The following is a 15,041-nucleotide window of genomic DNA, read 5'->3' as shown; positions in this document are numbered from 1 at the left end:
TACCCAAATGTAGTACATGTTAATAGTTTTATTTATTGATTTTCCATGATTTTCATTGTGGACATAGCTTTGATTTCTCATTCTGCATCGTCAAGTTTTACAGTATAACAACTGATTTCAGTGCCCAGAGCAGTGATTTCTCATCATGTCAAGTTAATTGCTTGTTGGAGGTGGGGAAATGTTTGGGACACTAGAAAGCCCTCAGTAGAGACTAACATCTGTACAGCTCTTCACAGTTGACAGGAAGCCTCCTCACATATTCCCCGGGTTACTTGGCTAGTAAGAGCAGAGTTGGTATTTGAACACGGGTTCTTTGGTTTTGTTTTTGTTTTTTACTTACAATTCTGAGTCTTCTCAGAACTATCTGCTCTCTGTCTCATGCCCATTTTTCACTCTGTACTCTCTTCACATTACCATTTCATACCCTCTGTTTTAAAGATAAATGGTACCAAAAAAGCTAAGTAGCTGGCTCAAAAATAGCCTTAAAAACTGAGAACAAAGAACATCAAAAGATATTAAAATGGTATTAAAATATACAGACATCTCTCACAGCTTATACAAAAACCAGCTCATAAATGATTGTAGACTTAAATGTAAAAGTACGCAAAAATATATAAAACTATAAAACTTGTATTTTTATTATTTATTTTTTAAAAGATTTTATTTATTTGAGAGAGAGAGAGAGTGAGAAACAGCCTGAGAGGGGAGAGGATCAGAGGGAGAAGCAGGTTCCCCACTGAGCCAGGAGCCCAATGCAGGACTTGATCCTGGGACTCTGGAATCATCACCTGAGCCAAAGGCAGTCGCTTAACCAATTGAGCCACCCAGGCACCCCCAAACTATAAAACTTTTAGAAAAAAGCATTGGAGAAAAGCTTCAGGATAGAGGGCTAGCAGAGTACTTGACACCAAAGACTTGATACCAGAAGTACAATCCATAAAGGAAAAATTTGAAATTAAAAGCTTGCTCTGCCAGAAACCATGTGAAAAAGATAAAAAGCCAGAATATAGACTAAGAGAAAATATTTGCTAACCATATATCTGACAAAGGACCTAGTTTATAGAATTTATCAGGAACTCTCAAAACTCAATAATAAAACCCACTCAGGAATCAGCAAAAGACATGACCAGACATTTCACTGAAAAGGATGTACAGATGGCAGAAAGGACATTTGAAAACTGCTCAACCATATTATCCACCCAGAAAATACAGATTAAAACCTAAACTCACAAATTTTTTCATTGTAAGATTATTAGTGTTGTAACCCTTATCTGTGTGCCTTTTCTCTTCTTTTTTGGGGTGTAGGAGCATTTACCCTGTTTTTGCCCACTGTTTGTCAGCATTTCTGCATCATTTTGTATTAGGTATTTACAGTTTATAGTTGGGCTTTAGTTTTCTAACACAATCCTTTAGTCTTTTTTAAAAATCGATGAGTTTATCTCATTTAATCATACTGTGTACATATTTATTCCATCTAATTTTTATCTTTTCTTTGTTGTTATCTCTTGATTTAGGAGCTTAATTTTCAGATGTACGTTTTAAATATGTTTAAACCTTTATTTCTCAAATTACTTCGAAAATAAAATCATATCTATTGTGCTCTTTCTCTTTTAATTCTTAGGGTGTTTTGTTGGCATGTGCTGAGATTTTTATTCTTGTTTATTATGATTAAATGATTTTTCTATTTTGTGGCTTACACTTTAAAAACAACATTTACTTTCTGCTTTTCTAATCTTATTTCCACAGTTCCTTTGCCATGACCATCTGCCTATCTTTCACAAGACAGCTTCCTCATTTGCAATTCTTCATGAGTAATCTTGTTGGCCAGATTGTCTTCATGAAGAATTTTTCCCCCTTAAGAAAGTGTACATGGGTGATAAACTTTGAGTTCTCTTTTAGTCAGCTTCACTTAAGAACCACAGTGTTGCATGTTCTAGAATTCTTAGGTTGCATTCTTTATTGAAGTATGAGTGACACACAATAAACTATATGTGTTTAAAGTGTACAGTTTGAAGAGTTTAAATATTTATACACTTGTGAAGTCATCACTGCAATCAAGGTAACATATCCATCACACCCAAAAGTTTACTTGTGACCCTTGGTAATCCCCTCACCCTCCATTTCTAGGCAGTTGCAATCACTATTCTGCTGTCACTATCATTTTATACTATAAACCATTTTATATAAATGCATTCATACAGAATGTACTTTGGTGGGGTTGGGGGGTGTCTGACTCAGCATAATTATTTTGTGATTCATCTGTTGTATCATCAGTTTATTATTTTTTATGCTCAAATGTTATTTTTTGCTCTTTTAAAAATAATATATGTATTATGAAATGAAAAAGAAATGTTTAAGGAAACAAGAAACTTTCCCAGTCTTTATTCTTTTTTTTTTTTTTACTGCTGAGTAGTATTCCATTGTGTAGATATACCACTATGCATTTATCCATTCACTTGTTAATGGAAATTTGGGTTGTCCCAGTATTGACCTGGTATAAACATGCTATGAAGATAAAACTGCTGTAACCATTCTTGTGCACATGTTTTTCTTGTGTTTATCTTGGGTAAATCTCTAGGAGTGGAGAGCCATCATCATATGGTAGGGGTGTGTTTAACTTTGTAAAAAATTGCTAAGCTTTTTCTAGAGTGGTAGTTCTATTTTACATTCCCACTGACAATTGGACATTATAATAGGTGTGTAGTATGTCATTATAGTTTAAATTTGCTTTTCCTTAATAACATACTGATCATCTTTTCATGTGCTTAACTGACATTTTTACAATTGCTTATTTTTAAAAATGGTGTTGTTTTTTTAAATTTATATTCACAAGTTATATGTTCAGTATGCAAGTCTTTCATCAAATATGTGATTGCAAATATTCTCTCAATATACAGTTTACGCCTTTTCATTTTCATAACAGTGTCTTTTGGTGAGCATATTTTAAAAATTTTTATGGAGTCTAGTCTATCAGTTTTTTTGTTTTGTTTTGTTTTTTACAGTTAGTTGCCTTTGTCCTGTTCATGAAATCTTTGTTTCCAGGATTGCAAAGAAAATCTCCTATGTTTTCTTGTTGAAACTGTATAATTAGTTTTTATGCTTGAAACTATAAGTATAAAAGTAATTTGAGTACATAGTGTGACATAAGGATAAAGGCTCAGTTTTCCTTTGCATAGGTTTGTCCTGTTGTTCCAGCACCATTTGCTGACAAGATAAAGGTTTCTGCATTGAACTAACTGCATTGATTCCTTTGTTGAAAATCAAATCTGTACATGTGTAAGTCCATTTTTGGACTTTCTCCAGTTCTCTTGATCTGTTTGTCTTATCTTTATGGCAGCTCACTGTCATCATTACTGTAACTTTTTTAAAAATTGTAGTAAAATATATGTAACATAAAAATTACAGTTTTAACCATTTTAATTTTATATAGTTCAGTGACACTGAATACATTCATATTTGTTTTTGCATCACTACCATCCAGCTCCAGAACCTTTTCATTATCCCAAACTGAAACTCATTAAACAATAACTCCTCATTCCCTTCACGCTAACCCTTAACAACCACCATTCTACTTCCTATCTCTATTAGCTTGACTATTCTAAGTACTTCATATAAATAGGATCATGTAATCTTTGTCTTTCTGTGACTGGTTTATTTCATTTAGCATAGACTTTGTCTTCAAGGTTTATCCATGTTGTAGCATATGTCAGAATTTTCTTCCTTTTTTAAAAGACTAAATAATGCTCTGTTGTACATATAAACCACATGTTATTTGTCCATTTATCCATTGGTAGACACTTGTGTTACTTCTACACTTTATTGTGGACGGTACTGCAATGAACATGGATATCTACATATTTATTTGAGTCCCTGCTTTCTGCTTTCAATTCTTTTGGGTATATGCCCAGAAGTAGAATTGCTGGATCATGTGGTAATTCTGTATTTAATTTTTTGAGGAACAACCATACCATTTTCCACCATAGCACCATGTTTTACATTCCCGTTAACAGTGCACAAGGATAGCAATTTCTCCACAACCTTTCCAGCACTTGTTATTTTCTGGCTTTTTGATAGTAGCTATCCTGATGGGAGTGAAGTGGCAATTGTAAAAATGTCAGTTAAGTTTTTATAGTTTTGATTTGCATTTCCCTAATAGTGATGTTGAACATCTTTTCATGAGACCATTGGCCATTTGTATATTTCTTTGGAGAAATGTCTATCAAGGCTTGCACCGCCCCCCTTTTTTTTAAGATTTATTATTTTAGAGAGCAAGTATGCAAGCAGGGGAGGGGCAGAGAGAAGGGAGAGAGAGAATCTCTGGCAGACTCCATGCTAAGTGGAATCCAATGCAGGGCCCAATCTCGGGACCCTGAGATCATGACCTGAGTCAAAATCAAGAGTCAAAAAAAAAAAAAAAAATCAAGAGTCAGACACCTAACCTACTGAGCTGCCCAGGCCCCCACCCACCCATTTTTAAATCAGATTTGTTTATTTGCTATTTATCAATAACAAAGTTTAATTTTAGTGCTTCTTTATATATTTATATATTAACCCTTTATCAAATATATAACTTTTTCTCCCACAAGAAAAAATTTGGGGGGGCTCTAGGAAGCTCAGTTAAGTGTCTGCCTTTGGCTCAGGTCATGATCTTAGGGTCCTAGGATTGAGCCCTATGTCAGGTTCCCTCTCCTCCTGCCCCTCTCCTCATTTGTGCTTTCTCTCTCTCTCAAATAAATAAATACATTCTTTTTAAAAAAATATTTTACAATGAAAAGTTAAACATATTTTTAAGCATAGAAAATAAGAGTTAAGAATGAATACCCATTTACCTACCACTGAAATAGATTATTAACATTTTGTCGTATTTGCTTATATACACACATACTTCCATGCACATGCAAGTCATATGCTGAAACATTTTAAAGAAAATTACAGATATCCTGACACTTCACCTTCACCCGAGGTTTCACTTTCAAACACTAAGGATATTTTCCCACATCTGTCATATTTCTTCCATATACAGTCTCCAAAAATACCATTGCAAAATAATATATATTAATGGGGAAAATAATGCCACAACTCTTCTGCTTTTTCTAATTACCACCTAGAAGCTAACCTTTTGGGATAAGTTCACTGATGGTATTCCTTAGAGTTTTGGCATTTTCTCACATACCGTTATTAAGAACTTACCTTCCTCAATTGTCTACCAATTTCTTGCTTTCTGTCTTATTCTCCTCTCCTCCATCCTCTCTACACTGCCACCAGAATGGTGTCTTTAAAATTAAATCAGACCATGTCTGTCTCTGTCTCTCTTACTCCTTCAGATCCCTTGTATTACATATAGAGTAAATCAAATTTCAAACTTCTTACCATGGCTTCTTACCAGTACTCAGCATAGTCTAGCCCCTGTCCAGCCCTCCAACCTCATTTTCTACTTTTCTTTCCCCTGTCCCTCTGAGCTCCATCCAACAGACCTTCTGTCTATTCTGAAGTCGGATCTCTGTGCCTGTTGTTTTTTCCACCACTACACAGCCCTGTTTCCACACACAGCTTTTTTACACTTAATCACGTTCAGTGTAGATATGATTTCTTCAGACAGGCCTTCCCTCATGATACACTGAAACACATCACCTATTTATTCTTTTTCACAGTACCTTTCCAACATTTTCATAGTTCTTCTATATTTATTTAGGTTGTTTTTAAGATTTTATTTATTTGAGAGAGCAAGAGAGTGTGTGCACAGAGGGAGAGGGAGAGGGAAAAACAGACTCCCTGCTGAGCAGGGAGCCCAATACAGGGCTCAATTCCAGGACCCTCAGATCATGATTTGAGCTGAAGGTAGACACTTAACCAACTGAGCCACCCAGGTGCTCCTATATTTATTTAGTTTTAAAATGGCTCTGCCCCCACACCCTTGAGCTCCATGGCAGCAGGAGCCATTATACACCAGCACCAGCCACACAGTTGGTAAGCAGTGAGCATTGAGAGGCACAGCTGGCCTCCCAAAGTGATTGCATAGCGGCCTCTTCTCACAGGATGTATTGGTTTAGCAAACTCTTAAAAATCCCATAACTCTGTATTCTTTTCATGTGTGTTTAAAATTTAATCCCAAATTATTCTCTCATTTGAATTATGTAATGTGACATATCATTTCCTGTGATTTAAGGATTGGGTTTAACCTGAAAATCTAAGTGAGTATATGATTGAAGTGGAAACTGCTGTATATTTTGGATGTTCTGTTTGTCTGTAGTAGAAAGGTTTCAGTATTTTGTCATTGTTTTCTTCCTTTCACAGACTGAGACAACACTTGGACTCAGTTCGTATCAACAGAAAAGGTAAGGAATATATGTATATTTTATAACATAAAATTGTATGTATTTAATAAGATACTAACATAATTTCAGTTCCTTTTGGGGGGTTCCAGCAATACTGTCCTCCTCTTGCACCACCTTTTTTGGTGAAGAGGAAAAAGCAAGTTATAAGTCACATTATATCATGTATTTCAAGTGTAGAAAACCAGGTTGAGGTCTGAATTTGCAGGTGAAGTATCATATAGTCTTTCTCCCCATCATAACCGGGGAGGATCAGCTTTATAACTCCCTAGTAATTTCCCCTGGCTGTTGCTACCTATTGTGGACTGACTGTTCCTGCCCTTAGTTACCATAAGGTGTCTGCCTACAGAGCTGTGAAACCTAAGTCACTGAAAGAGACCCCTTTTGAACACACCTTCTCTGTGAAAACAAACAAGGGAATTGTTTTACCCTTAGGTATTATGAAAATAGGTACATGCATATGAATTTGAAGATGTCTTTCTCACATCCAAATTCTTTGGTCCTTTGGTAGCTTCTCACATCTAAAAGGAGACAATATAAACAGAAAGTTACTATCCTGATGAACTTCCATACCCAGTGAGGGTCTGTACCTGGTATTTAAAGGAGAATGAGAGCTCTGAATTAAATATCCTTGAATGTCCTTGGCCTAGTAAAATGCAGTTTTCATCAGCAAAGAACTTTATTCTGAGAGAGAAGTAGCACATACTCAGAGTAAGACAATTAAAACTCAACTTCATTAATAATGAAACTCCTTCACTCACTGGTTTTGCTTTTTTCACTTAGATCTACAGTAACATGACCCTACTTCCTCATTGTTCTGTCTGTCTGCCTAATTTTCTATGCCCTGTTGAGACCTGCTTTACCCATGAACCCTACCCAAAAGACACACCTACTGCCTACACTAAGATGTAGACTTCCCGCTCTCGTATTGTAAAGCCTAATGCCACCCTTCGACCCCTCTACCCCTTCGCAAATATTTTTGGGACTGGGGTGGATTATTTCCAGAATAATCCATGTCTAGCCTGATGCCACCTTGGCTAGACCATCTGAGAACCCTAGAACCCCCTGACTCCTCTAGAGCTAAACTTGTTGGAAGAAAGGCACACCTGTTATCTTGTGCTACTTTCTTGTTACTTTATTCCAGCAGTTAGGAAATTAGCTATGAAATTATATTGGCTACATTTATGAAGATGATGTTATTCATCCATGATCAAGATTTGGCTTTAAGTTATTTTCCTAGTATAATGAAGAATTTACATCAATACATAATTATATTCTGATCTCATGTTCCACTTATCTGTGATCCACATCTGCCTAACAAACTAGCCCAGTTTACTGGCATAGAGCAATATTTTATTATGCTGTCAGACTCTGTAAGCCAGGAGTTTAGACAGAGCACAGCAGAGACAGCTTGTCTGTGCTTCATGGTGATGGGGGCCTCAGCTGGGGAGACTCCAGAGCTAGAGGCATGTTCACTCGCATGCTGATGTTAGTAGTTAGTTACCTGGAATTCAGCTAGGCTGTCACCTAGAATGCCTGCATTTGCACCCTTCTGGGTGGTCTTTTCACAAAGACTTGTTTGGGCTCCCTCACAGTAAGATAGCTGGATTTCAAGAGTGAACATCCCAAAGAGAGCCAGTAAAAGCTGTATCACTTTTTTTTGACCTTCACTCTGAAGTCATAATAGTGTTACCTCTGTTGGCTGCTGCTGTTCAACCAGTCACTTAGGTTGGTCTTGATTTAAGGCATGGGGGAGGGGAGAAAGGTGTGGGGATGGGAAATTGAGTGAGGGGAATGATGAATATTCAATGATTTACAGATATGTTTTAAAACCATCACACTTCACTTTTTTTTTTACTAAGATCATGAATTCATTAAACTACTGGGTTCAAATTGGAATGCATATGCTATGGGTATGAACCTGGATTAGGTACTAAACATATGTTTGAGCCCAGGCTACTGTCACAAAATACCACATAGACAGAGTGGCTTAAACATTTTTTTCCTCACAGTTTTGGAGACCAGAAGTCCAAGATCAAGATGCCAGCAGATTGGTTCCCCAGTGAAGGCTTTGTCCTTGGCTTACAGATAGCTGCTGTCTCCCTTTGATCCTCAAATGGCAAAGAGGGAGAATGGAAGCAAGCTCTCTGGTGTCATTTCTTTTAAAGGCACTAATGCTATCATGAAGGCCTCATTCTTGTGACCGTCCCTAAACTTAATTACCTCTCAAAGCCTATCATATCAGAGGGTTAGGGCATCAACATGCAAATTTGGTGGGGGATACAATTCAATTCATAACAATATACAGGCTTAAATTTAGAGTTTGAACCTAATATCAGCTAACAAAAAACTAAACTAAAGGACTCTATTTGTGACTCACCCTTAATAAGTTATTTTAAAAACATATATATGACATGGAAAAGCAAATAAAGGCTCCACACTTACAAGAACATAATCAGAACATAGCTTGCACACATTTAGCTGTTTTTTTTTAACATGTGGCTCAGCGCTGCACAAAGTAAACACTGCCAGAGCTCTCATTTAAGTAGGAATAACTTAAATAAAATTGCGTATGCAAAATAAAATGTGAATGAAAATATAAGTGTGCAGTTGTGTAACAACAGAAGTTGTAAATAAGATGTGTAGTTGTAAACACAACAGAAATTATAATTTTTTTCAGTTTAAAAAACTATTCTGTAAAAATGTCAGCATTTGGGTTTGGGTCTCAAATTTGACTAAGGTGAAAGTTATATGATTTCAAAGGATTCTAAGTACAGGAGACCCTAATAGGTAGTGTTACTGAGCCCCTTGTTTGACACACGAGGAAGCTGAGACCCTTAGAACCAAGGAATATGCTTGCAGTGAAAGCGGCACCGTTTCAGTTAGAATTCATCTTCTGATTGCCAGGCTGTGTTGTGTTCACGCTGTGTGCACAGCAAGTATGTAGTCCTTCTGTATTCCCTGGGTTTTCTTTTTCAGCCAGTATTCCTAGAGGTTTCTGAAAGTACCTGCTCAGTGCTGGGACTGTGTGTGTAGCCCCTGCCTTTAGGCGTCTTGAAAGGCAATGAAGACATCCCTTCTGGTGAGGTCATAGAGCACAGGTGTTAAAGTGACAAAACACAGCCTACTGTGTGGGGGGAAAAAAGCACACTTGAAAAGGATGTCATAAAGGGTTGTAGGGATCAAGGTACAGAAGACACAGGCATTCCCTTCACTTGCATCATCAAATTGATCCACAAGGCCCAAGGCATAGCTGAGGTGAAGGCTGGCTTCTGACTCCAGAGCCTGGTCCACCTCTGGAGATTACTGCCTCTACCAGCATCCCCTTGCAGCATGGCCAGTGTCCACTGAGCGTTGGATTGCTATGAGGCACACTTTGTCTTTTGAACTTCTCTCATCTTTTCTACATCAATTTCTCACTGTTGGTGCTCCCCAGATGTATAAGCCACGTGCTGCCTGCCTCCTGGCTTTATTAGTAAGCCAGTAGATTCTGCCCATGCTTTCTTAAAATTCCTGTATGTGATCTTGGATCAAAACTCTCATTGTTTAAGTGAAACTTTACCTGCCACAGGGAAATTTGTAACATGAAAAGCTCAGCTAATAGAATGATTCTGTACCTAGTAGATTGTATAGCAGTACAATGGTAGATGCTAGCCTCCGGCTACCGTTTCTTTCTCCCCAGCCTTTTCCTCTCCCTCCTCCCCCTCACCACCCACCCTTATCATCTGTGTTAGTTCTGGGGACAGGTTTGGCTCCATGGGCTTTTAGGATATTCTGCAAGGGAATGAACTGCTGCTGTCATGACCTCAGAATTGTGGGAAGTAAAACCATGGAAAACACAATTTTCCAGGATCCCGTTTTCCTATTCCTCTCCTTTGTTCTGGCTCACCACTTCTGATTTGTTTTAATATGATTATCAGTTACGTGACAATATTTTGTTTACAATGATAGAATGGTAGAGGATGTGCAGATAGTGTTTATTTGAATTGAACACCAAAATATTACAATAAATACCAGTAACGGTTGAGTATTTTGTGACATGAGGCCATCTTTCATGGTTGATTTTTCCTGGGAGTGTGGAGCCCTGTGGTGGAAGATGAGGAGTCAAAAGTTCTCTGAGTTCTCTGTTCACCGTCTGTGGGGCTTGGAAAGCAGCTACTTCACTGCTCTGAGCACAGCTTTCATTGGCAAACTGGGGAAGATGATTTCTCTGCCTGGTATATCTTACAGATGATAATAAGGTTATGTACTTATATAAAGTTGTAGTGAGGATCAAATGAGAAGATTTATCTGGCCAACTGTAGTTTGTGAACTTTAAAATGTTATATGAATGTAAGTTGTGGTTGTGTGATCATTTATTTGCTCAGTCACTCAGCAAACGTTTGCTGGGATCTTCGGGTATGCCAGGCTTTGTTGTAAGACCTGGTGACTTAGTAGTTGTATTTGTTATCTCTCGCCTTGTAATAAACTACCCCCAAACCTAGCAGCTTCAGACAGCATATATCATCTTCCTGTTTCTGGGAATGAGGAATTTGGAAGCACCTCAGTGAAGTAGTTGTGGCTCAGGATCCCTCCTGAGATGGCAGTTCAGGTATCAACCCACATCTGAAGGCCTGGGCCAGCTAGATCTGCAGGATGGCTCACTCATGTAACTCTTGGCAAAAAGCCTTAGTTTTGGAGGCGCCTGAGTGGCTCAGTGGGTTAAGCCTCTGCCTTTGGCTCAGGTCATGATCTCGGGGTCCTGGGATCGAGCCCCACATTGGGCTCTCTGCTTGACAGGGAGCCTGCTTCCCCCTTCCTCTCTGCCTGCCTCTCTGCCTACTTGTGATCTCTCTCTCTATGTCAAATAAATAAATGGAATCTTTTAAAAAAAAAAAAAAAAGGCTTGGTTTTTCTTGGCTTGTTGGCAAGAGGCCTTTTTCCTTCACCATGTTGAACCATCCATAGGGTTGTTTAAATGTTGCCACATCACGACAGCTGGTGACCCCAGAACAGGTGATGCAAGAGAAATGAGGAGGAAGCCACAGTGTTTTTTGTAATTGAGTCTTACAGTCACACACCATCACCTCTGCCATATTCCATTCATAAGAAGTCACCCCCAAGGCCAGGGGAATTAAGTGCCATCTCTTGAAGAGAGGAGTATCAGAGAATCTGTGGCCATATTTTAAAACTACTACAGTGCTGGATGGGCGAGATAGTCTAAGACTCCTTCCTGCCCTGGTGTGGAACCTGTGTTCGAATGAGGAATACAGACAGTAAGCCACTAAATAAGTAAATGCAGCTAGAGAGTAGTCTGGAATAGACAGGACTCTGTAGGTTCTTTAGATGGGATGTTAAGGAAGGCTTCTCTGAAATGGTGTTTAAGTTTACCTGGTGAAAGTCTTAGGGAAGAGCATTTCAGGCAGAGAAGCAGCTAATGCAAAGCTCTTGGGTTGGGAATACTGCTACTGTTGTTATTTTCATAAGAGCTGAAAATGTTAGCAAATACAGCTAGGTAAGAAGGATATATGTGTATGTGTGTGTGTATACACTTAATGTTCATGAGAAGAACCAGATTCTTCTAATCTTTAAGTTTCCTGGTGTACCTGGGAAATAAGCCAAAAATACTGGGCTGGGAAATACATGGTGTTGGGATTCTTTAATTGACTATATAGTTTCTTTATTATTAAGTACAACTCTTTTGGTTGCCTATAGTAGCCATAAGCACGCAGAAGATTGTAGTTAGATCCAAAACTTGGTAATATTTTAGTGGAAGATAAAATCTGCTAATATTTACAGTTTCACTAATACCTGTTTTAAATTTTGTAAAAAAAACAAAACAAAACAAAACAAAACAAAAACTAAAGGGAATGTCCTTAAGCTGTGGTTTTTGTTTTGTTGTTGTTGTTGTTGTTTTAAGATTTCACTGGGGTTTGTACTTTTATTTTCTAGTTCTGGAGCTTTCAGCTGCACATGAAGTGACAAATATGTGCCCACCCCCCTTCCAAAGGCACTACTTTACATAAATCTTGAAGACTGTAGTAAGTTGATGATAGGAAGTCAACCTACCAGAAGTGAGCTTAAGTAAAGATAGGATTAACTTTGCATTAAACCACAGAAGCAGATGTTGGTAAGCTCCTTTGAGTAGGCCAGTTTACTTCACTTATTTTTTTAAAGCATCACATTATTCTCACCTTAAATACAAGTGTGACAGGATTGAGATTTTTGGAATGATGGTATGAGGAGCTTGGGGACTTCTCCCCATAAGAAACATTTGTTAGGATGATTAAAATGAGCAAAGACAGAGTATCTGGAGATAGTTCAAAGGACTTAAAATGAATTGAGAAACATTTATTCATCGTGGTAAGAACAGTGTGGGAGGTCATAGCATTCAAGCTAGAGACTGCATCCATCACTCCACAGCTCTGCCTTGCATCAGAACTGTTTTGATGTTCCCATCAAGTAGACAAGTAGATGTTCCCATCTCCTGCAGCTCACTGGGATGGGACAGTTATTCCAATTGGATATGACAGCCAGAGAACATTGGCAGATCTCATTTTCCGTAGGCTCCGTGCTGTAGAGGCTTTTGAGTGGCTGGTGGCAATCAGGTGATACTTGTCTCCCCTCCCGCCACCCTTTCCAAGTATGGACATTAGAGTGGGTGGCTGGTGAAAAGAACAGTCCCCTTTTCCTGCATAGCTCTGTGTCCTGGTGTGCTCAGCAGCTGAGTGATGCCCTAGCTCATATGCCTCATGAGCTCATAGGCCTCATATGCCCTAGCATCCTAGGTGTAGCCTAGTCTGGGTATATTTGGCAGTTAGTGAACCTAGGGTTGAGTCTGACCAAAGATGTGCAAGACTGTACACTGAAATCTCCAAATATCAGCAAGAGTAAGTAAAGAAAACCCAAATAAGTGGAGGGAGAATACTGTCTTCATGGATAAAAAGTCAAGGTATCAGTTCTCTCCACATTGATCTGTATATTTCAATGCAATCCAAATCAAAATCCCCATAGGCTTTTTTTTTTTTTTTAGAGATTACCTAGTTTAGCTAATTCTGAAATTCATATAGAAATGAAAGTAACTTAGAATAGTAATAATGTACTAGAAATAATTATTTTTATCAAAGATTATTGAATGTGTAGCGAATCAATAAATGGACCCATAACCAAGAAAAAAAAATCTAGAAATGATGGAGACTATGGAAGTAGCACCCAGGGAATTCAGTACATCCATTATATATGTTCATCGATTTAAAGGAAAACATGAATATAATGAAGGAAAATGGACATTGTAAAAAAAAACAAAATGGAAACTCTGGAGCTGGAAAATACAGTTTCTGAAATGAAAATTTCACTGAGTGGGATTAATGAAAACGTAGACATTACAAAAGAAAAAGTGAAACTGGGGCCCCTGGGTGGCTCAGTGGGTTAAAGCCTCTGCCTTCAGCTCAGGTCGTGATTTCAGGGTCCAGGCTCTCTGCTCAGCGGGGATCCTGCTTCCCCCTCTCTCTCTGCCTATCTTTCTGCCTACTTGTGATCTCTGTCTGTCAAATGGATAAATAAAATCTTTAAAAAAAAAAAAGTGAAATTGAAGACATAGTGATGGAAGTAACCCAAACTGTAGCACAGTAAGAAAAAAGAAGGACTGGAAAAGAATAAACAAACCCCTGGTGACCTATGGTATAATGGCAAGCAATTTAACACAGGTGTAATTAAGTTCCAGGAATTGGAGGACAGGGGAGAGCTGTTGGAGAACTTCACTAAACCCCGTGCACAAGTAACACAAAGAAAACCACACGAAACCACATAATATTCCAGTTCCTAAAAATCAGTGACAAAAAGCAGCCAGGAAGAAGTAAATTACATGTAGGGATACAAAAGCTGGGAATGACTGATGGATCTTCATCAGAGACAGTGCAAACACAAAATCAGAAAATTGATATTTTAAAATATCAAAAGAAAATGTTGTCAACCCAGGATATTATATCCAGCAGAAATACCCTCCACAAATACATTTCCAGACAAAAGCTAAGAACATGTGGCCAACAGACTGTAAGAAATGTTAAGGCACTTCCTTTAAATTCTGAAGGTAATAACCATTACAGATGAAAACATAGCTCTAGGCACAATGATGGAGATCACCAAAAAGGTGAAAATATGTGGAAAAATACAAAAGACATATTTTCTCATTAAAAATTTTTTTGAGATAACTGATCTTTAAAACCTTAAATAATCACAATGTTTTATGAAATTGATAACTTGTAAACATTACATGTATGATGACAGCACCAAGGACAAGAGGAAGGAAAATTGAGTTGTGAAGTTCTTACATGTATGCAAAGTGGAAACATAATTTGGAGTTAGACTGTGAAAAGATGAAACAAATACTGGAAGATAAATTAAAATCATTTAAAAAGAAAAAACCCAAAGAGATCTAACAGAGCAGTCATGGATATAAAGTGAAATACTAGAAGAATACTTGATCTAAATAGGAAGGCAGATAAAGAAGACAAAAGGAATAAAAAGCAGATGGAAAAAATAGAAAACAAATAGAAGGATGGTAGACCGAAGTCAACTATATAAAAAATTAGAATAAATGTAAACAGTTTCAAAACCGTTATCAGACTGTATTAAAAAAGAAAGATCTGGGGCATCTGGGTGGCTCAGTCATTAAGCATCTGCCTTCAGCATGGGTCATGATCTCAGGGACCTGGGATCAAGCCCCGCATT

The 15,041-nt window shown here is 37.9% G+C and overlaps 1 protein-coding gene across 1 annotated transcript in view; it reads left to right on the top strand.

Annotated features, from left to right (window-relative positions):
• The window catches only part of TMEM131 (transmembrane protein 131), a 217,029-nt gene that overhangs the window by 66,352 nt on the left and 135,636 nt on the right, over positions 1-15,041 (top strand). The window contains exon 3 of the mRNA XM_044263853.1: positions 6,295-6,335. Coding sequence (XP_044119788.1) covers positions 6,295-6,335 — 41 coding nt within the window. The remainder of the gene's footprint in view (positions 1-6,294; positions 6,336-15,041) is intronic.

Source organism: Neovison vison, chromosome 8 (genome assembly GCF_020171115.1).
Source record: "Neovison vison isolate M4711 chromosome 8, ASM_NN_V1, whole genome shotgun sequence".
Taxonomy (NCBI): Eukaryota; Metazoa; Chordata; class Mammalia; order Carnivora; family Mustelidae; genus Neogale; species Neogale vison.
The sequence above is the reverse complement of the archived record's forward strand: the minus strand, read 5'-3'. Positions and strand labels throughout refer to the sequence as shown.